The sequence below is a fragment of the Lissotriton vulgaris genome, unplaced genomic scaffold (assembly GCF_964263255.1).
Source record: "Lissotriton vulgaris unplaced genomic scaffold, aLisVul1.2 SCAFFOLD_1937, whole genome shotgun sequence".
Taxonomy (NCBI): Eukaryota; Metazoa; Chordata; class Amphibia; order Caudata; family Salamandridae; genus Lissotriton; species Lissotriton vulgaris.
Window position 1 is genome coordinate 20,868 of NW_028246219.1, and position 23,716 is coordinate 44,583.

Below are 23,716 nucleotides of genomic sequence, written 5' to 3' on the forward strand. Positions count from 1 at the left end.
GGCAGGTGTGGGGATGGAGGGTTTAACACTGCAGGCCAGAGGCCTTCTGGGGCAGGTGTGGGGATGGAGGGTTTAACACTGCAGGGGCAGAGGCCTTCTGGGGCAGGTGTGGGGATGGAGGGTTTAACACTGCTGGGGCAGAGGCCTTCTGGGGCAGGTGTGGGGGTGAATGGGTTAACACTGCAGGCCAGAGGCCTTCTGGGGCAGGTGTGGGGAAGGAGGGTTTAACACTGCAGGGGCAGGGGCCTTCTGGGGCAGGTGTGGGGATGGAGGGTTTAACACTGCAGGGGCAGAGGCCTTCTGGGGCAGGTGTGGGGATGGAGGGTTTAACACTGCAGGCCAGAGGCCTTCTGGGGCAGGTGTGGGGATGGAGGGTTTAACACTGCAGGGGCAGAGGCCTTCTGGGGCAGGTGTGGGGATGGAGGGTTTAACACTGCAGGGGCAGAGGCCTTCTGGGGCAGGTGTGGGGATGGAGGGTTTAACACTGCAGGGGCAGAGGCCTTCTGGGGCAGGTGTGGGGATGGAGGGTTTAACACTGCAGGGGCAGAGGCCTTCTGGGGCAGGTGTGGGGATGGAGGGTTTAACACCGCAGGGCCAGAGGCCTTCTGGGGCAGGTGTGGGGATGGAGGGTTTAACACTGCAGGCCAGAGGCCTTCTGGGGCAGGTGTGGGGATGGAGGGTTTAACACTGCAGGGGCAGAGGCCTTCTGGGGCAGGTGTGGGGATGGAGGGTTTAACACTGCAGGCCAGAGGCCTTCTGGGGCAGGTGTGGGGATGGAGGGTTAACACTGCAGGGGCAGAGGCCTTCTGGGGCAGGTGTGGGGGTGAATGGGTTAACACTGCAGGCCAGAGGCCTTCTGGGGCAGGTGTGGGGATGGAGGGTTTAACACTGCAGGGGCAGAGGCCTTCTGGGGCAGGTGTGGGGGTGAATGGGTTAACACCGCAGGGGCAGAGGCCTTCTGGGGCAGGTGTGGGGATGGAGGGTTTAACACTGCAGGGGCAGAGGCCTTCTGGGGCAGGTGTGGGGATGGAGGGTTTAACACTGCAGGCCAGAGGCCTTCTGGGGCAGGTGTGGGGATGGAGGGTTTAACACTGCAGGGGCAGAGGCCTTCTGGGGCAGGTGTGGGGGTGAATGGGTTAACACTGCAGGCCAGAGGCCTTCTGGGGCAGGTGTGGGGATGGAGGGTTTAACACTGCAGGGGCAGAGGCCTTCTGGGGCAGGTGTGGGGATGGAGGGTTTAACACTGCAGGGGCAGAGGCCTTCTGGGGCAGGTGTGGGGATGGAGGGTTTAACATTTCAGGAGCAGAACCTCCTTGAAGGTAGGTGCACAGGGTATATGAGGTCCAAATACATTTTTACGGCACCAGAATGGACTCCACAGTCAATAGGATTCTTCATTAACTCTGAAGATTGTAAAGATGCAAAGTCACTCCAATCTTTAATGAACTTAGAAGAAACTTTTTTCAGCAGCATTCCGAGAGACACTGCGTTCCCTTTTTACCAAAAGTCTGGTGTCGTGTTTTCACCACTATCTCAGATGCTTGGTGAGAACATTCTTTTCACATAAACCTGTCACTACATCTTGCATTGAATGTTTAATGCTTGAGGTGTTTGGTAATTCACTTACAATCAATACTGACTCACTAGAAAAGGGGTTGATGTATCAAAGGATTTCACACATTCTCTGTCTGTGGGTAAATGTGATGGGACATATTAGGGAAGATTCTTATGAAACCAGCCATTTTACTTATCAGTGAAATCAAATGTAGCCAAAATATAAAATATGATTTTGATATTTCCCGATTCTCTACAGTTTATAAAATAACTACATAAGATCTAAAACATACTTCTAAACACTGCATCTTTAGACCAAAGACCACATAACTGAAAAAAGCAGAAGAGACAATGTATTTATTTTTAGAGTTTTCTAGAGCGCAAACCAGGCCCAAGGTAGGGTATCAAAGCGCTTTACATAGTGAGCGCGGTAATGTAATTTGTACTTGTAAAGCGCACTAATACCCCAACTGGGGTGTCCTGGCGCTGTAACGCATACCGCTGTGGAACCCTTCCTGGCTTTTCCCTGTGAAATGTCCACTCCTGGGCTCCCCCAAGGTGAAGCCAGGCACCCTAGCGGTGCTGGGGCCGTTGTGGAGATTAAGCAAGCTATCGCCCAGAGTTGCAGCGTGGGGCCCGTGATTAGAATAGGGACCGAGGCGAGAATGATCAGGTCCGGGGAAATTGAGCCCCATACCCGCCGAGGCGGGGATTGAACCCTGGTCCCGGGCTAGACCTCTGCATCAGGGTCTGCCGCTCTAACCATTCAGCCACACTTCTCCACCTGTGTGAATAGCACATTTAGTAAAAGCATGGCATACAAAATAACAAAATAGAATAACCAAGTTCGGGGGATAAAAGCAGAATAGAGAATTGTTCTGAGTAATAAGAATCCATTCGAGAGTGTGCAAGTCTTAGCTTGGAAATATCATGGACGGAGAGTAGAGGCAAGTTTGAGGTTGTAAGCTGGTGCGGTGTTTGTGCGGATTTAGGGGAGGAATTCGCTCATCAAGAATAATTTTGCTTCCTTTTTGAAGAGAGGTGTTGAGACGATTTTTCTGATGAATGGCGGAAGTGAGTTCCAAATTCTTGGCGCCGCTCCAGAAAATGCTCTGTTGGAGGTATTAGTCTGGTTGAACCGCAAGGGTTTCAGGAGTAGATTATCTGCGCTCATAGAATGTCTGTTTCCTCCAGATAAGATACGTTTTTGGGCTAGGTACTGGGGGTGTGGTAGTGTAACGCCTTGTGAGTGATGCAAGCCATCTTTAAGTGAAAACAAGCTTCATAGGGTAGCCAGTTGAGTGCCTTCAGGTGTGGTGATATATGGTCAAATTTCCTAGATCCTGTAATGAGTCTTGCTGCGGCATTAAGACAGGCTTTTAGAGGAGCGGTAGAGATTTTGGGAAGCCCTGAGAGGGTAGTACATCCGTACTCCAGCCTCGATATGACTAAGGACTGAACTGCAGTTTTGATGTCCGGGTTCTCAATGAATGGCTTCATTTTTCTGAGATAGCTGAGGTGAAAGCGGGCATTTTTAGCCATCAAGTTGATGTGAGTTTGCATGTTAAGGTTCTTATCCAGTAGGATTCCAAGTGATATTGTGGAGTCCACCAATGTTGGCGTGCAATTCAGAGCAGTGATCACGATGTTTTAGTGACATCCCTAAATAACAAAACTCAAGCAGAATAATGTTAGCCCAGTCTTTCTTGCTGCTACCTTGTATAAGAAAGTTACATTGTATTGGACCCTTCAGGAAGAAATAAAAATGTCTCTTTCAGTCATCTTTTCCTTTCTTTGAATGGCACTTAGTTTGTGGTTGCTAAGGTGTTTTTTCAGTGTTTATATATTTACGCCGTTGATGGCTTATTTCCTATCGTGGGGTTTTATCAGTTATTATAGGTTTAAACCTAAAACCAGATAGCCTATATATTACACATTGACCCCCAGGATCCACATCAGTGCTTTCTCTACTTCATGATACGGACCACAAGAAGACTGAAAGTAGACACATGTTCAATTGCATCTACGACGATGCATATGTTTAGTAATGCCCCGAAACCGGTCCCAGGATGCTTGAAAAGTTTCAGCGCTCCATCCATCATCTTGTTGTGTTGCTATGTTTAGAGGACATCTCCAGACTTCACACTCCTTACCCAACACCTCCTATACAGTACAAACTACAATCAATGTTGCTCCGACAAAATGTTGTTTAAAAAATACTGTTTGACACAAATATTGTGAAAACAATATTGTGCAACAGAACAGAGAAGGCATGGATATTATTTTTTAGGTATTTTATATGTATAGATTTTGAATATACCTCTATATAATAACCTTTTTTGTTTTTGTTGTGTTATTACATGGGTACTCACAAACTTTCTCTCGGGGGCCAAATTTACAGTGTGGTTTGTTTCCGAGGGCCGCACCGGTGGGGGCGGGGTCAGTGGGGAGGGGGCAGGGCTAGATAAACAAAAAAAACTATGACCATGAGGTTTATCACAGGTCCCTGCAGCAGATGCCTTCTTCGACTGCGCCACCACACCCGGCATACACACATCTGTCTCCCTCTGTCTCCCTCCCTCTCTCTCTCACTCCCTCCCACTCCCTCCCCCTCTCACTCCCGCCCACACTCCCTCGCCCACGCTTCCTCGCCCACACTCCCTCCCCCATGCTCCCTCGGCCACACTCCCTCCGTCGCCCTTACTCCCTCCTTTGCCCTTACTCCCTCCTTTGCCCTTACTCCCTCCATCGCCCTCACTCCCTCTGTTACCCTCACTCCCTCCGTCACCCTCACTCCCTCCATCACCCTCACTCCCTCTGTCCCCCTCACTCCCTCCGTCGTCCTCCTCTGTCGCCGCCCTCCCTCTGTCTCCCTTTCTGTCTCCCTTTCTCTGTGTCCCTCTCCCTCCCTTTCCCTTTCCCACTCCCTTCTCTCTCTCTCTCCCTCCCTTTTCCTCTCTCCCTCTGTCTCCCTCTCTTTCCATCCCTCCCTCTGTCTCTGTCCCTCGACCTCCCTCTGCCTCCCTCTGTCATCTCACCCTGCCTGTGTGTCAGCCCCGGGTGAGACAGCTTCCTGACACATACAGCCGCACCCAAGCACTTCACAGGTCGTTAAAGGCCATTTGCATGCTAATGAGGCTTTGTTGTATTCCACCTCTTCTTAGGCCCCTGCAGCTCCACTCTAGCTAAGTGAGAATCGCCTGCCCCTGGCCCCCACAGAGCAGCAGAGACTCTCAGAGTCGCGCTGCAGCAGACAATCTTTAAAAGAAAAAAAAATACATAGGTAGGACGTCTGCAAGGTCCGCGGGCCGCCAGGGAAGGCTTGCCGGGCCGCCAGGGAAGGCTTGCCGGGCCGCCCCTGGCCCGCGGGCCGTACTATGAGTACCCCTGTGTTATTAGATTTACTTTTGTAAGTTAATATTATTATGATGTCAAGTGTGTGTATTATTTTAGTATCGTTTTTTTTAATTGGTAATATATTTGAGTATTTGTAAAAAAAAAAATATTTGTATATGTATTTAATGGTGGTCTGTTATGGAATAGGGAGGGACGTTTTTTAATATTCATTTTTATATGATTATACATCTTTTGTATTTATTTAATAATGCTATTATTAATTATGTATATTTTTTTTAATTTTAGAATATGTAATAGATGATTTTAAATAAAACAGTAATTATGTTGTAATTGTTAATTGGTGAACAATAACACTGGCTATGCAAATGCCTTTCATTGATTTGAATAATTAGTATATCAATTGATTGTACTATGTTCTTATATTAATTACTTTTTGTATTATTTGTTAAATTGCTATGTATTATTGATTATTTGCAAATATTACCTTCGTTTGTTTTGTGCGTGTACGATTTTTGAGGCAGGAGGTTGGGAAGTGTAATATATACACTTATTTTGTAATGATTTGAATTGATAATTATTTGTAAGTTATTTTCCAATCAATTCTTAATTGTTAATCTACTACTTGTGTTATTATCTTTAAACATTTTGCAACGTAAAAAGGATATTTTTATACATTTGCTAAAATATATTTTAAGTTAATATTTCTTTATAATATATATTTTTTAACTTTGGGAGGGAATAGTACATTAAATTACGCTGGAGTGTGAATACTAAATTTGGCATCTCCAAAGTTGACCACTTTACCTAGTGTTCCTCTGGTTGAAGTAGAAATACTAAAACTGATCCCTCCAATGTCCAACCCTTTCGAAACTGTTACTTATGTTACAGTGGGAATAGAAAATCCAACACCTCCAACGTTCAACACTTCTCCTACTATTGCTCAGGTTGGAGCAGAAACACTAAATCTGACCCCTCCAAAGTGAAATGCTTTTCCCATTGTTGCTCTGATTGGAGTGGAAATAGTAAATCTAATTCCTTCAAAGTTCAAGATTTTTACTACTGTTGCCTACTTTGGAGTGAGTGTAGTTAATTTGACCCCTACAAGTCTAACACTTTTATGTGATTTTTTTTTTAAAGATGTTTTGTGATTTAGTCTACTATTTTTATTTTAATAATTTTGTTGTTTATCATTTTAAAAATAGTATAGTGTTGAATTATTGTTAATTATTAGTATATATTTTTATTTTATTATGGTTTATTTAATGGTTTTATATATGGATTATGTTGATTATTTTTTACATTTATTTTAAAATATATATTTGTGTATATTATGTTTGTAAGATATACAATGTAATTATTTTTAAATGTATATATATCTTTTTTTAACATACGATTTTATCAGAGAAAAAGCAGAGTCAATAAATCAGTCATATATAGAGATATATAGCTGAATCATAGTACACAGCAATTGTAATAATACATTAGCATACATTTCGACAGGTGCGTCCAGCCCGGGTCATTGCCAATTCAATCGTTGGAGAGTCACATAGTTCACCCGGGAATTTGTTCCAGTGTCCCCATTTCTTATCCCATTTTGTAGGGCAACCACTAATTTTGTAGACTGTTTTTTTGGCAAGCATGCAACGGTCCATCTCAGCCATCCAGCCCACCACCAACGGCCTCTCGGGGGAGCCCCACTTCATAGTGATGGAGCGATTAGCCAGTAGGAAGGCCAATGCCGCCCACTGTAGTTCCAATTCGTTCAGGTCCGTGGCCCCCCACACATTAAGTACACTCTCTTTTGGCGATAACGGAATTGGCTTACCCAAGGAATTCCTCATTTTACGTATTGCTCCCTCCCAGAATTGCTGCACCTTCGGGCAGTCCCACAGGATGTGGTAGAAGGTGCCTGGCAGGCCACACCCTCTGAGACATAGAGTGTCAGGACGCCTTCCAATTTGGGCCAGTGTGAGAGCAGACATATGTAAAATTTTCAGTTGGATTAATCGGAATCGATGGTTGATTGGAGACATTAGGGCTGCCCGCCATTCCTCCTCTTCTAAGAGGCCCAGGTCTTCCTCCCATTTATCCCGCAAGGGTTGAAGAGTGTCAGGGAGGTTGTTACAGAGCTTACGATAGGTGTAGGATATTGCCTTCTCAGGGAGAGGTTCCGACAACAGCCTATCCTCTAGTATGGAGCTCTCAGGTATGGAGGTGAGGTCATGGATGGCAGTGAGGATGGCATGTTTGATTTGAAGATATCCAAAGTGTTCTGTTGGTGCCAAGGAGTGTTTGGTTTGTAGGTCCTCGAATGTCGATAGCTTGCCCCTATGCACTAAGTCACCCACAGTGGAGAGCCCTATCGTGTCCCATTTATCGAATCCCTGAAGGAAACAGAGGGAGCCCAGTTGTTGCGACGACCATAGTGGAGTCGCTTTGGTTATTTTGTCTGACCATCCCAAACTCTTGTTGGCTCTATGCCAGATTGCAACTGTGTGTGCCATGGGCCCGACATAGCTTTTCCTGGTTGGTTTGCTGTAGAGGGCCCCCAGGTAACCCTCCCGCCCAGTCTGTCTTCTGTCAAGGAGGAAGACCGGATTCAGGGGGGAGCCATGGATCCAGTGATTAATAGCCACTAATTGCGATGACCAATAGTAAAGGCGCAAGTTAGGCAGGGCTATACCTCCGTCGTACCAGCTTTGGGTGAGTTTATGGAGGGCTATGCGGGCTGTCCCCCCGTCCCACAACAGCTGGCGTATATCACTCTCCACAGCGCTAAAATATTAGTCAGGGATCGGAAAGGGACAGTTTTGCAGGGTGTATAAGAAGCGCAGGAGCGCCAGCATTTTAAATAGGGCAGCCCTGCCTGGAAGGGATAGTGGGAGAGATCGCCAGTGTGCTACGTCACTGTGCAGCCTCCGCAGAGGACCCAGTAGGTTCTGGTCATGGAACACTACTGGGTCTGACGTGATAAAGATACCCAGGTATTTAAATCCATCAGGGGCCACTGTGATGGAAAATCCTCGGGGCAGCTTGGGCGGGGGGCCGTACAGCATATACAGTGTCGATTTAGACCAATTGATCGAGTAGCCCGAGTATCTCCCGAAGTTAGTGAGGACGTGGAATAGGCTATTAATGGAGGACCGGGGGGAAGCCACTTCCAGATCCACACCGACCCCAAGACCACCCTAAGAGGCACCCTCATCTACAGACCCCCTGGACCGCGCACACAATTCAGCAAAGACATCGCCGACTTCATCAGCACGCACGCCCTTCCCTCCGCTGACTACATCCTCCTCAGGGACCTCAACTTCCACCTGGAGAACAACAACGACCGCAACACCACCACCCTGCTGGACAACCTTGCCAACCTCTGACTCAAGCAGCTGGTGACCACCCCCATCCACTACGCCGGCCACACGCTTGACCCCGTCTTCTCCTCCAGCAAGGACATCTCCTTCAGCCACGCCACCGGACTCCACTGGACGGACCACAGCTGCGTCCACTTCAGCTTCAGAAGGAAAACGATCCACCACCACCAGCAACAGGCTCCACGCAGAAGCTGGAACAAGATCACAGCCGACCAGCTCGCTACATCCCTGAGCCAGAACCCTCCCGCCAGCTCAGCGAACCCCAACCATGCCGCCAACAACCTCTCGAGGTGGATCAGCAACTGTGCAGATGACCTCGCCCCACTGAGGACCCCTCCCAGCAGACCCAGCAGCAAGAAAGCATCCTGGTTCACCGACGAACTCAAGAGCTCCAAGAAGAACTGCCGAGCCCTCGAGAAAGCCTGGTGCAGAGACCTGACACCAGACAACATGCCCACCCTCAAGCTCGTCACTCGAAAACACCACCAACTGATCCACACCACCAAGAAAACAGCATTCAAAGAACGACTGGACAACAACGCCCACAACAGCAAGGAACTCTTCAACATCGTCAAAGAGCTCTCCAACCCCAGCGCCGGAAACAACAACATCACCCCATCGCAAGACCTCTGCAACTCACTCGCCTCGTACTTCCACAACAAGATCGCAGACATACACAACAGCTTCAGCACAATGCCAACGCACCCTACGACCGCACCAGCGCCCCCCACCACCACCCTCCGCGCCTGGACCCCGACCAACACCGAAGAGACCATACGCACGATGAACTCCATCCACTCCGGATCTCCAACCGACCTCTGTCCTCATCACGTCTTCAACAAGGCCGACTCCGACATCGCACCCCATCTCCGGGACATCATCAACGCCTCCTTCGACAACGCAACCTTCCCGCAGAGCTGGAAGCATGCCGAACTCAGCGCCCTCCTAAAGAAACCATCAGCCGACCCCACCGACCTCAAAAACTACCGCCCCATCTCGCTCCTCCCGTTTCCTGCCAAAGTCATCGAGAAGACCGTCAACAGACAGCTGGCGCCTTCCTCGTGACGAATGGATCCCTCGACCCCTCGCAGTCCGGCTTCCGGGCGAACCACAGTACCGAGACCGCCCTCATCGCAGCCACTGACGACATCCGAGCCCTGCTAGACAACGGTGAAACAGTGGCCCTCATCCTCCTGGACCTCTCTGCGGCGTTCGACACTGTCTGCCACCGCACCCTAGTGCAACGCCTCAGCAACGTCAGAATCCAAGAGAAAACACTGGAATGGATCGTCTCCCTCCTCGCCGGAAGGAGACAAAGAGTCCGCCTCCCCCCGTTCAGATCCGAGGCCACCGAAGTCATATGCGGCGTACCACAAGGATCATCACTCAGCCCCACGCTGTTCAACATCTACATGAGCCCCCTTGCGGCCATCGCACGCCAATACAACCTTAACATCATCTCCTACGCCGACGACACCCAGCTGATCCTCTCCCTCACCAATGACCCCGCCACAGCCAGAACCAACCTACACGAAGGGATGAAAGACGTAGCCGAGTGGATGAGGAACAGCTGCCTGAAACTAAACTCAGATAAGACGGAAGTCCTCATCCTGGGATCGTCGCCATCCGCCTGGGATGACTCCTGGTGGCCCCCTGCCCTGGGCAGCGCACCCAAACCAACGGACCATGCACGCAACCTGGGCTTCATCCTGGACTCCTCCCTCTCCATGACCAGACAAGTCAACGCCATCTCCTCGTCATGCTTCAACATCCTACGCATGCTACGGAAGATCTTCCGGTGGATCCCCACCAAAACCAGGAAGACGGTCACCCAGGCCCTCGTCACCAGCCGACTGGACTACGGCAACTCCCTCTACGCCGGAACCACTGCAAAACTCCAGAAAAGACTTCAGCAAATTCTAAACGCCTCAGCACGACTCATCCTGGACATCCCCCGACACAGCCACATCTCCGCACACCTAAGAAACCTGCACTGGCTCCTCATCAACAAGAGAATCACGTTCCGACTCCTCACTCACGCACACAAAGCTCTCCACAACCAAGGCCCAAGATACCTCAACGACCGCCTCAACTTCTACACTCCCACCCGCCAGCATCGATCGACCAGCCACGCCCTCGCCGCCGCCCCCCGCATCCGAAGAGCCACAACGGGAGGAAGATCCTGCTCCTACCTGGCCACCAAGACGTGGAACTCCCTCCCCACCCACCTCCGCCTGACCCAAGACCACCTCGCCTTCAGGAAGCAACTCAAGACCTGGCTGTTCGAGCAGTAGCAGGCTCCCCCTCCACAAGCGCCTTGAGACCCTCCGGGTGAGTAGCGCGCTATACAAATGCTTTGATTGATTGATTGATATCAGGATGTCATCGGCATAGACAGAAATCCTGTCCATTATCTCGTTGTTCCATTGGAGGCCTCTAATGGAAGCGTCCGTACGAACCCAGTGGACCAGGGGTTCCAAGGTGAGGGATAACAGTAGTGGTGACAGGGGGCAGCCCTGACGGGTCCCTCTGTGGAGTCGGAATTGCCGAGATGTATGGTTGTTGACCCGCACCTGACCCAGTAAATCTGTCTACAGGAGTCACACCCATTGGATAAATTTGGGTCCAAAGCCAAAACTGTGAAGGACCTCAAAGAGATAGGACCACTCGATCGAGTCAAACGCCATTGTGGCATCGAGGAACAGAATGGCGGCATCCTGTTGTATAATAGATTGTCGACTCAGGACGTTGTTGACTCGGCGCAGATTAAGGGCCGTGTTACGTCCTGGGAGGAAGCCCGATTGATCGTCGTGGATTAGGGAAGGAAGCACGAGGAGTAGGCGAGCTGCTAATAGCTTGGCTAGGATCTTGGCCACCGCACTGATGAGAGAGATCGGTCTATAAGACCTGCAATCAGTAGGTGATTTATTCGGCTTGAGGATGACTGCTATGGAGGCCAGTCTTTGGGCGAGTGGCATGACACCGTTATCTCTACCCTCTTCAAACATGTTTTTTAAATGGGGAACAATACCGGGAGCTATAGCCTTCAGGAACTCAACTTGAGATAAGATCCCTCACTTCCTGTCCCTCCTCTGCACAGGTTCTCTGCCAGCAGGCTCCTGACCTTGAGATAGGATCCCTCACTTCCTGTCCATCCCCTGCACAGGTTCTCTACCAGCGGGCTCCTGGTCTTGGGATAAGATCCCTCACTTCCTGTCCCTCCCCTGCACAGGTTCTCTACCAGCGGGCTCCTGGTCTTGAGATAAGATCCCTCACTTCCTGTCCCTCCCCTGCACAGGTTCTCTACCAGCGGGCTCCTGGTCTTGAGATAATATCCCTCACTTCCTGTCCCTCCCCTGCACAGGTTCTCTACCAGCGGGCTCCTGGTCTTGAGATAATATCCCTCACTTCCTGTCCCTCCCCTGCACAGGTTCTCTACCAGCGGGCTCCTGGTCTTGAGATAATATCCCTCACTTCCTGTCCCTCCCCTGCACAGGTTCTCTACCAGCGGGCTCCTGGTCTTGAGATAATATCCCTCACTTCCTGTCCCTCCCCTGCACAGGTTCTCTACCAGTGGGCTCCTGGCCTTGAGATAATATCCCTCACTTCCTGTCCCTCCCCTGCACAGGTTCTCTACCAGCGGGCTCCTGGTCTTGGGATAAGATCCCTCACTTCCTGTCCCTCCCCTGCACAGGTTCTCTACCAGCGGGCTCCTGGTCTTGAGATAATATCCCTCACTTCCTGTCCCTCCCCTGGACAGGTTCTCTACCAGCGGGCTCCTGTTCTTGAGATAATATCCCTCACTTCCTGTCCCTCCCCTGCACAGGTTCTCTACCAGCGGGCTCCTGGTCTTGAGATAATATCCCTCACTTCCTGTCCCTCCCCTGGACAGGTTCTCTACCAAGGGGGCTCCTGGTCTTTCGATAATATCCCTCACTTCCTGTCCCTCCCCTGCACAGGTTCTCTACCAGCGGGCTCCTGGCCTTGAGATAAGATCCCTCACTTCCTGTCCCTGCCCTGGACAGGTTCTCTACCAGCGGGCTCCTGGCCTTGAGATAATATCCCTCACTTCCTGTCCCTCCCCTGCACAGGTTCTCTACCAGCGGGCTCCTGGTCTTGAGATGATATCCCTCACTTCCTGTCCCTCCCCTGGACAGGTTCTCTACCAGCAGGCTCCTGGCCTTGAGATAAGATCCCTCACTTCCTGTCCCTCCCCTGGACAGGTTCTCTACCAAGGGGCTCCTGGCCTTGAGATAAGATCCCTCACTTCCTGTCCCTCCTCTGGACAGGTTCTCTACGAGTAGGGTCCTGGCCTTGATATATGATCCCTCACTTCCTGTCCCTCCCCTGCACAGGTTCTCTACCAGCGGGCTCCTGGCCTTGAGATAAGATCCCTCACTTCCTGTCCCTCCCCTGCACAGGGTCTCTGCCAGCAGGCTCCTGGCCTTGAGATAAGATCCCTCACTTCCTGTCCCTCCTCTGGACAGGTTCTCTACCAGCGGGCTCCTGGTCTTGGGATAAGATCCCTCACTTCCTGTCCCTCCCCTGGACAGGTTCTCTACCAAGGGGCTCCTGGCCTTGAGATAAGATCCCTCACTTCCTGTCCCTCCTCTGGACAGGTTCTCTACGAGTAGGGTCCTGGCCTTGATATATGATCCCTCACTTCCTGTCCCTCCCCTGCACAGGTTCTCTACCAGCGGGCTCCTGGCCTTGAGATAAGATCCCTCACTTCCTGTCCCTCCCCTGCACAGGGTCTCTGCCAGCAGGCTCCTGGCCTTGAGATAAGATCCCTCACTTCCTGTCCCTCCCTTGCACAGGTTCTCTACCAGCGGGCTCCTGGTCTTGGGATAAGATCCCTCACTTCCTGTCCCTCCCCTGGACAGGTTCTCTACCAGCAGGCTCCTGGTCTTGAGATAAGATCCCTCACTTACTGTCCCTCCCCTGCACACGTTCTCTACCAGCGGGCTCCTGGCCTTGAGATAAGATCCCTCACTTCCTGTCCCTCCCCTGCACAGGTTCTCTACCAGCGGGCTCCTGGCCTTGAGATAAGATCCCCCACTTCCTGTCCCTCCTCTGGACAGGTTCTCTACCAGCGGGCTCCTGGTCTTGGGATAAGATCCCTCACTTCCTGTCCCTCCCCTGCACAGGTTCTCTACCAGCGGGCTCCTGGCCTTGAGATAAGACCCCTCACTTCCTGTCCCTCCCCTGCACAGGTTCTCTACCAGCGGGCTCCTGGTCTTCAGATAATATCCCTCACTTCCTGTCCCTCCCCTGCACAGGTTCTCTGCCAGCAGGCTCCTGCTCTTGAGATAATATCCCTCACTTCCTGTCCCTCCCCTGCACAGGTTCTCTGCCAGCGGGCTCCTGGTCTTGAGATAAGATCCCTCACTTCCTGTCCCTGCCCTGGACAGGTTCTCTACCAGCGGGCTCCTGGCCTTGAGATAAGACCCCTCACTTCCTGTCCCTCCCCTGCACAGGTTCTCTACCAGCGGGCTCCTGGTCTTGGGATAAGATCCCTCACTTCCTGTCCCTCCCCTGGACAGGTTCTCTACCAGCAGGCTCCTGGTCTTGGGATAAGATCCCTCACTTCCTGTCCCTCCCCTGCACAGGTTCTCTACCAGCGGGCTCCTGGTCTTGAGATAATATCCCTCACTTCCTGTCCCTCCCCTGCACAGGTTCTCTACCAGCGGGCTCCTGGCCTTGAGATAAGATCCCTCACTTCCTGTCCCTCCCCTGCACAGGTTTTCTACCAGCAGGCTCCTGGTCTTGAGATAAGATCCCTCACTTCCTGTCCCTCCCCTGCACAGGTTCTCTGCCAGCGGCCTCCTGGTCTTGAGATAAGATCCCTCACTTCATGTCCCTCCCCTGGACAGGTTCTCTACCAAGGGGCTCCTGGCCTTGAGATAATATCCCTCACTTCCTGTCCCTCCTCTGGACAGGTTCTCTGCCAGCAGGCTCCTGGCCTTGAGATAAGATCCCTCACTTCCTGCCCCTCCCCTGCACAGGTTCTCGACCAGCGGGCTCCTGGCCTTGAGATAAGACCCCTCACTTCCTGTCCCTCCCCTGCACAGGTTCTCTACCAGCGGGCTCCTGGTCTTGAGATAAGATCCCTCACTTCCTGTCCCTCCTCTGCACAGGTTCTCTGCCAGCAGGCTCCTGGTCTTGGGATAAGATCCCTCACTTCCTGTCCCTCCCCTGGACAGGTTCTCTACCAGCAGGCTCCTGGTCTTGGGATAAGATCCCTCACTTCCTGTCCCTCCTCTGGACAGGTTCTCTGCCAGCAGGCTACTGGCCTTGAGATAAGATCCCTCACTTCCTGTCCCTCCCCTGCACAGGTTCTCGACCAGCGGGCTCCTGGCCTTGAGATAAGACCCCTCACTTCCTGTCCCTCCCCTGCACAGGTTCTCTACGAGTAGGGTCCTGACCTTGATATATGATCCCTCACTTCCTGTCCCTCCCCTGCACAGGTTCTCGACCAGCGGGCTCCTGGCCTTGAGATAAGATCCCTCATTTCCTGTCCCTCCCCTGCACAGGGTCTCTGCCAGCAGGCTCCTGGCCTTGAGATAAGATCCCTCACTTCCTGTCCCTCCCCTGCACAGGTTCTCTACCAGCGGGCTCCTGGTCTTGGGAAAAGATCCCTCACTTCCTGTCCCTCCCCTGGACAGGTTCTCTACCAGCAGGCTCCTGGTCTTGGGATAAGATCCCTCACTTCCTGTCCCTCCTCTGGACAGGTTCTCTGCCAGCAGGCTCCTGGCCTTGAGATAAGATCCCTCACTTCCTGTCCCTCCCCTGCACAGGTTCTCGACCAGCGGGCTCCTGGCCTTGAGATAAGACCCCTCACTTCCTGTCCCTCCCCTGCACAGGTTCTCTACCAGCGGGCTCCTGGCCTTGAGATAAGACCCCTCACTTCCTGTCCCTCCCCTGGACAGGTTCTCTACCAAGGGGCTCCTGGCCTTGAGATAATATCCCTCACTTCCTGTCCCTCCCCTGCACAGGTTCTCTACCAGCGGGCTCCTGGTCTTGAGATAATATCCCTCACTTCCTGTCCCTCCCCTGCACAGGTTCTCTGCCAGCAGGCTCCTGGTCTTGAGATAAGACCCCTCACTTCCTGTCCCTCCTCTGCAAGTCAAGTCAAGTCAAGTCATAAAATTTGTATAGCGCACTACATACCCAGAGGGTTTCAAGGCGCTTAGGAAGGGGAGGAGGATTATTTGTCAAATATCCACGTTTTAAGCTGCTTTCTGAACGCTAGGTGATTCTGGGTGAGGCGAAGGTAAGCGGGGAATGAGTTCCATGTTTTGGCAGCCAGGTATGAAAAGGATCTGCCTCCCATGGTGGTCTTGTTGATGCGAGGTACAGTGGCGAAGGCTTGACTGGAGGAGCGAAGTTGGCGGGAGGGGGTGTAGAAGGACAGTCGAGAGTTGAGGCAATCTGGTCCGATGTCGTAGAGTGATTTGTGTGCGTGGGTAAGCAGTCGGAAAGTGATCCTCTTATTGACGGGTAGCCAGTGGAGGTCTTTAAGGTGACCAGAAATGTGTTCGTTGCGTGGGATGTCTAGTATGAGCCTGGCTGAGGCGTTTTGGATTCGTTGTAGTTTCTTCTGGAGTTTAGTGGTGGTGCCTGCGTAGAGGGTGTTTCCGTAGTCCAGTCGGTCCACAGGTTCTCTACCAGCGGGCTCCTGGTCTTGGGATAAGATCCCTCACTTCCTGTCCCTCCTCTGGACAGGTTCTCTGCCAGCAGGCTCCTGGCCTTGAGATAAGATCCCTCACTTCCTGTCCCTCCCCTGCACAGGTTCTCGACCAGCGGGCTCCTGGTCTTGAGATAAGACCCCTCACTTCCTGTCCCTCCCCTGCACAGGTTCTCTACCAGCGGGCTGCTGGCCTTGAGATAAGACCCCTCACTTCCTGTCCCTCCCCTGCACAGGTTCTCTACCAGCGGGCTCCTGGTCTTGAGATAATATCCCTCACTTCCTGTCCCTCCCCTGCACAGGTTCTCTACCAGCGGGCTCCTGGTCTTGAGATAATATCCCTCACTTCCTGTCCCTCCCCTGGACAGGTTCTCTACCAGCGGGCTCCTGGTCTTGAGATAATATCCCTCACTTCCTGTCCCTCCCCTGCACAGGTTCTCTACCAGCGGGCTCCTGGCCTTGAGATAAGATCCCTCACTTCCTGTCCCTCCCCTGGACAGGTTCTCTACCAGCAGTTGGCTGCTGGTGTTAAGCATGAGTTCCCTCACTCACTGTCCCTCCTCTGTGCAGCTTCTTTTCCAGGAGCAGAACCCAGGTGTGGAGTACGAGTACTGGCTGCCCCGCGATCTCTACAGCACTTTCCATGGAGGAGCGAGCGCCTTGAGGCAGCCACAGCAGCGCCAAGAGGACCGGGGCTTCGGGAATAGTGCGCCTCCTGATCAGAAGAGGGCCACACCTCCGTCAGGGCCCCTACACACTCCAGAGAGATCTGCGGGTGAGTGTGAAGGTGCATACTATGCAATCATTACACTCACTCCTGGCAGCTCAAATAATCTTTCTTAAAGCAGACAACGTACATCACAACACTCACTCGCCACAAGATGGGATATTATATAAAGGACCTTTACATAAATCGCATTCACTTCTCGCTTCCTGCTCTATAGGCCACACTCACTCCCTGCAATGCAAATCATACTCACTCCCTGCAATGCAAATCACACTCACTCCCTGCAATGCAAATCACACTCACTCCCTGCAATGCAAATCACACTCACTCCCTGCAATGCAAATCACACTCACTCCCAGCAATGCAAATCACACTCACTCCCTGCAATGCAAATCACACTCACTCCCTGCAATGCAAATCACGCTCACTCCCAGCAATGCAAATCACACTCACTCCCTGCAATGCAAATCACACTCACTCCCTGCAATGCAAATCACGCTCACTCCCAGCAATGCAAATCACACTCACTCCCAGCAATGCAAATCACACTGACTCCCTGCAATGCAAATCACACTCACTCCCAGCAATGCAAATCACGCTCACTCCCTGCTATGCAAATCACGCTCACTCCCTGCAATGCAAATCACGCTCACTTCCTGTCCCTCCCCTGCACAGGTTCTCGACCAGCGGGCTCCTGGCCTTGAGATAAGACCCCTCACTTCCTGTCCCTCCCCTGCACAGGTTCTCTACCAGCGGGCTCCTGGTCTTGAGATAAGATCCCTCACTTCCTGTCCCTCCTCTGCACAGGTTCTCTGCCAGCAGGCTCCTGGTCTTGGGATAAGATCCCTCACTTCCTGTCCCTCCCCTGGACAGGTTCTCTACCAGCAGGCTCCTGGTCTTGGGATAAGATCCCTCACTTCCTGTCCCTCCTCTGGACAGGTTCTCTGCCAGCAGGCTCCTGGCCTTGAGATAAGATCCCTCACTTCCTGTCCCTCCCCTGCACAGGTTCTCGACCAGCGGGCTCCTGGCCTTGAGATAAGACCCCTCACTTCCTGTCACTCCCTGCAATGCAAATCACACTCACTCCCTGCAATGCAAATCATACTCACTCCCTGCAATGCAAATCATACTCGCGTCCTGCTAGATACGTCATATTCACACCCTGCTAGATAAATCACACTCACTCTTATATAAATCACACTCACTCTTATATAAGTCATACGTATTCTCTGTGAGATACGTCATTCCCACTCGATGTTAGATACATCATACTAACTCCTGTATAAATCACTCACTCCTGTATAAATCATACTCACTCCTGCATAAACCACTCACTCCTGTATAAATCATACTCACACCTGTATAAATCATACTCACTCCAGCATAAATCATACTCCCTCCCGTATAAATCATACTCACACCTGCATAAATCATACTAACTCCTGCATTAATCATACTCACTCCTGTATAAATCATACTCACTCCTGTATAAATCATACTCACTCCTGCATAAATCATACTCACTCCTGTATAAATCATAAACACTCCTGTATAAATCACACTCACTCCTGTATAAATCCTACTCACTCATGTATAAATCCTACTCACTCCTGTATAAATCATACTCACTCCTGTATAAATCATACTCACTCCTGCATAAATCATCCTCACTCCTGTATAAATCATACTCACTCCTGTATAAATCACTCACTCCTGTATAAATCACACTTATACCTGCATAAATCATACTCACTCCTGTATAAATCATACTCACTCCTGTATAAATCACTCACTTCTGTATAAATCACACTTAAACCGGCATACATCATACTCACTCCTGTATAAATCATACTCACTCCTGTATAAATCACTCACTCCTGTATAAATCACACTTATACCTGCATAAATCATACTCACTCCCTTATAAATCATACTCACTCCTGTATAAACCACACACTCCTGTATAAATCACACTTATACCTGCATAAATCATACTCACACCTGTATAAATCACACGCACTCCTGCATAAATCATACTCACTCCTGTATAAATCACACTCACTCCTGTATAAATCACACTCACACCAGCATAAATCATACTCACTCCTGTATAATCACACTCACTCCTGTATAAATCAGTCACTTCTGTGTAAACCACTCACTCCTGTATAAATCACACACACCTGCATAAATCATACTCACACCTGTATAAATCACACTCACTCCTGCATAAATCATACTCACTCCTGTATAAATCACACTCACTCCTGTATAAATCACACTCACACCTGCACAAATCATACTCACTCCTGTATAAATCACACTCACTCCTGTATAAATCACTCACTCCTGTATAAATCACTCACTACTGCATAAATCATACTCACTCCTGGATAAATCATACTCACTCCTGTATAAATCACACTCACACCAGCATAAATCATACTCACTCCTGTATAATCACACTCACTCCTGTATAAATCAGTCACTTCTGTGTAAACCACTCACTCCTGTATAAATCACACACACCTGCATAAATCATACTCACACCTGTATAAATCACACTCACTCCTGCATAAATCATACTCACTCCTGTATAAATCACACTCACTCCTGTATAAATCACACTCACACCTGCACAAATCATACTCACTCCTGTATAAATCACACTCACTCCTGTATAAATCACTCACTCCTGTATAAATCACTCACTACTGCATAAATCATACTCACTCCTGGATAAATCATACTCACACCTGCATAAATCATACTCACTCCTGTATAAATCATACTCACTCCTGTATAAATCACTCACTCCTGTATAAATCACTCACTCCTGCATAAATCACTCACTCCTGCATAAATCATACTCACTCCTGCATAAATCTTACTCACTCCTGTATAAATCATACTCACTCCTGTATAAATCATACTCACTCCCTCACTCCTGTATAAATCATACTCACTCCTGTATAAATCATACTCACTCCTGTATAAATCATACTCACTCCTGTATAAATCATACTCACACCTGCATAAATCGTACTCACTCCTGCATAAATCATACTCACTCCTGTATAAATCATACTCACTCCTGTATAAATCACACTCACTCCTGTATAAATCATACTCACACCTGCATAAATCATACTCACACCTGCATAAATCATACTCACTCCTGTATAAATCATACTCACACCTGCAAAAATCATACTCACTCCTGCATAAATCATACTCACTCCTGTATAAATTATACTAACTCCTGTATAAATCACACTCACTCCTGTATAAATCATACTCACTCCTGTATAAATCATACTCACTCCTGTATAAATCACTCACTCCTGTATAAATCATACTAACTCCTGCATAAATCATACTCACTCCTGTATAAATCACTCACTCCTGTATAAATCATACTCACTCCTGTATAAATCACTCACTCCAGTATAAATCATACTCACTCCTATATAAATCATACTCACTCCTGTATAAATCATACTCACACCTGCATAAATCATACTCACTCCTGTATAAATCATACTAACTCCTGCATAAATCATACTCACTCCTGTATAAATCATACTCACTCCTGTATAAATCATACTCACTCCTGTATAAATCACTCACTCCTGTATAAATCATACTCACTCCTGTATAAATCACTCACTCCTGTATAAATCACTCACTCCTGTATAAATCACTCACTCCTGTATAAATCATTCTCACTCCTGTATAAATCATACTAACTCCTGCATAACTCATACTCACTCCTGCATAAATCATACTCACTCCTGCACAAATCATACTCACTCCTGTATAAATCATACTCACTCCTGTATAAATCACTCACTCCTGTATAAATCACTCACTCCTGTATAAATCATACTCACTCCTGTATAAATCATACTAACTCCTGCATAAATCATACTCACTCCTGTATAAATCACACTCACTCCCAGGTTGGTGAGGGGTACGTAACCAGATATGTGCAGGTGAGTGGTACATATGGAGAACCTTGCCGGTGAGTTGTACGTAGGCAGAACCATGTAGGGAAGGGGTACAAAGGCAGAGCCGTGCAGGTGAAGGTACCTTGGCAGAGCCATGCAGCTGAGGGGTACCTTGGCAGAGCTGTGCAGGTGGGCGTGCCTTGGTAGAACCATGTAGGGAAGGGGTACAAAGGCAGAGCCGTGCAGGTGAAGGTACCTTGGCAGAGCCGTGCTGATCTGTGGACCTTGGTAAGTGGTACCCAGGTAGAGCTGTTCAGGTGAGGGGTACCTAGGCAGAGCCGTGCAGGTGAAGGTACCTTGGCAGAGCCGTGCTGATCTGTGGACCTTGGTAAGTGGTGCCCAGGTAGAGCTGTTCAGGTGAGGGGTACCTAGGCAGAGCCGTGCAGGTGAGGTATCTTGGCCGTGCTGGGCACACAAGCATGTCTCAACCACACACCACTCCCCTACCACCTGTGTGAGGTGACCCTCTCTTCCCTTGCAGGAGGCTGCGGCGAATGCAAAAAAGTCAGGGACAAATCCCAGCAGATCCGGAGCTACTGCCAGAGCGACTTCGGTAAGACCCCGCCTGCTCTCCTGCCTCTCGGGGTTTCTGTCACATTCCTTCTCCCACCCTCTTCAAAGCTCTCCCCCTTTCACCCTTTGATCCAAAACTACTGAACAGATTTACACCAAATTACGGAGCGCACTATTCCGGACCCAGATCCAGCTTTCGGCCACATTTAGTGCAAGTCTGTTCCGGGGTTCGGGCTGTAGTTGTGTCTAAAATCCGTACGGCAACAAGCATGGGGACCCCCCATGCACTGATAATTACTCCACATATTACATCACTCATGACATCTTCTATGACATCACTGCAATATTTGCAGTAAAATTATGGATGAGAAAACTGTGCATGGCGGGGACGCGAGTTATAGTTACTTGAGATAACTCGAACTGCTGAATTCCTTTGCTTTTGTGTATGTAAAATCTGAAAATCTAAATGACGTCCCTGTTATCTTAGATTTTTTCAGTGAATTTCCAAGGTTTTTTTAAAATTCTGTTTCCTAATTATGTCTCTGTACATTTGTTTTTTCAATATATATTTATATATATGTATATGTGTGTATATATATATATATATATATGTATTTATATATTTATATATCAGTGTCCTGGTCTCGCTTTCTCATTGGCTCTCTCTTTGCAGTCTTCCGTGCCCGGATTGTGAAGAAAACGCTCATTGGACACGAGACGCGCTACGATGTACGGGTGAAGCAGTCTTATAAAAACCGCTACCACATAGTGCATCGTGAGTACATCTGGGTGCCCGATCCATGCGACTGTCCCCGCCTGATGGAACGGAGGGACTACCTGCTGATGGCGCGACGCCACCTCAACTCTGAGCGCATCGTGCTAGACAGACACAGCTATACCGCCCTGTGGACATCCCAAGAGGTCCTCAGACTGCAAGAGCTACAAAGACACTGTACCTCAGCAGGCACGGATGAGCCTGAGGGACATGAAGCACAGCCAGGCCCTGTAACACCTTACAGCTCCCTGCAAAGACATGAACCCGCACTCCATTAATCACTCACAACATACAATAACCTCATCCCTGCAGGCATGATGGGCAGAGCATCGAGCCTTCTGTCATTGGATGGGTGGTGGCCTGTAGGGGACAAGAGGCGAGCGCAGAGACGTTGTCTGGTGTGTAGGGCAGGATGGGCTGGGAGCTAAATGCAGCTCTTGAAGATGGCTTCCAGGGATGGACTGTGGGTCCTGGGGCTGGCAGTGGTTACTGGACGGGGCCCCTGCAAGTACCTATTGGTTACAACTGACTCCGAAGGGCTCTGGGGGCTACCGCGCTGCTCTCTGGGTGTCAAGAATGCATACTTAGGTCTTCATTCTCCAAAGGGTAGCGCAGCCAAGCAGTCAAGGCTTATTCCAGGAGTGATGGAGCCTTAAAACTCGGGTACTGCCCAACAAGTAATCAAACCCAGCGAGAGTCACTGCTCCATCAGGGTCGTAGCTTTAAAAAATGAAACATTATAATTAGAATAAAAAAAAAAATGCAGAACTGACAAGCACATTCTGAGGCCGAGGCTCAGCCAAATAGTGTTGAAGCACCTACGTGGTTAGGCGCTATAATTAAAACAAGCATTGGCATAGCCAATAGGTCTCGCCTTTGGGACCTTATAAGTGTTAGCCAGGCAACAGTTGGTGTGATTGCACCAAGGATATTGTGTTGCATAACTAAATACTTATAAGGTCCCAAAAGCGAGACCTATTGGCTATGCCAATGCTTGTTTTCATTTCTCTATTGTCCTGCCCCAATATGAAATCCATGTCTTTTTTTTGGGCACCTACTGTCATACGTGAACTGCTGAGCTCTGAAAGAATTCCAAATAATGATATATAGACATATGCAAAATCGGACCCGTTTATTCTCTCTGTATCTATTTTTGCAAATAATAAAGTTTCTAAAAAAAAATCAAGAAATAGGTGTCAAACAAAGAATATAGTTGCCTTTCTAGTGAGTGGTCTGCAGGTCTAATGCTCTCAACTAATCCCGCCTGCTTCCGCCCTGTTGCCCCTCCCCAAAAAATGAAAGAAGTTTCTCAACATAGTTAAAATATAATAAAAATGAATATGTCAAGTCGATGTTTTTACTAGCAATTTCAATGTATAGAACCTTCTTCGCTCATGGAATCTGTTTTCAAAAACGATTTACGCGCCATATAGGACAAGGAAATAAGACCTGAAAGGAGTTCCATATCAGGCCGGTCTATTATGTTAAAGGTGTTTGTATAGCGCACGGCTGCCCCAGCCAAGGGGCGTCCCGGCGCTAGCTGCCAATGTCCAGGGGACAGCTAACGATGGAAATTAGAGGGGGTTGTCCGGAAGTGCACATAACATAACTAATTGAAAAGGTGAGTTTTGATGGCTTTCCAGAAGGAAAAAAGGTCGTTCATTTCTCGGATCTGAGCTGGAATGTCTCACTGGAAAAACTTTCATGAGTCCTAGTGTGGGT

The 23,716-nt window shown here is 49.4% G+C and overlaps 1 protein-coding gene across 1 annotated transcript in view; it reads left to right on the forward strand.

Moving 5' to 3' along the window:
- LOC147666041 (ADAMTS-like protein 5) overlaps positions 1-23,491 on the forward strand; it is a 38,255-nt gene extending 14,764 nt beyond the window's left edge. The window contains exons 2-4 of the mRNA XM_086949305.1: positions 16,540-16,744; positions 21,188-21,259; positions 21,893-23,491. Coding sequence (XP_086805431.1) covers positions 16,540-16,744; positions 21,188-21,259; positions 21,893-22,272 — 657 coding nt within the window. The 3' untranslated portion in view covers positions 22,273-23,491. The remainder of the gene's footprint in view (positions 1-16,539; positions 16,745-21,187; positions 21,260-21,892) is intronic.
- The last annotated feature ends 225 nt before the right edge of the window (positions 23,492-23,716 follow it).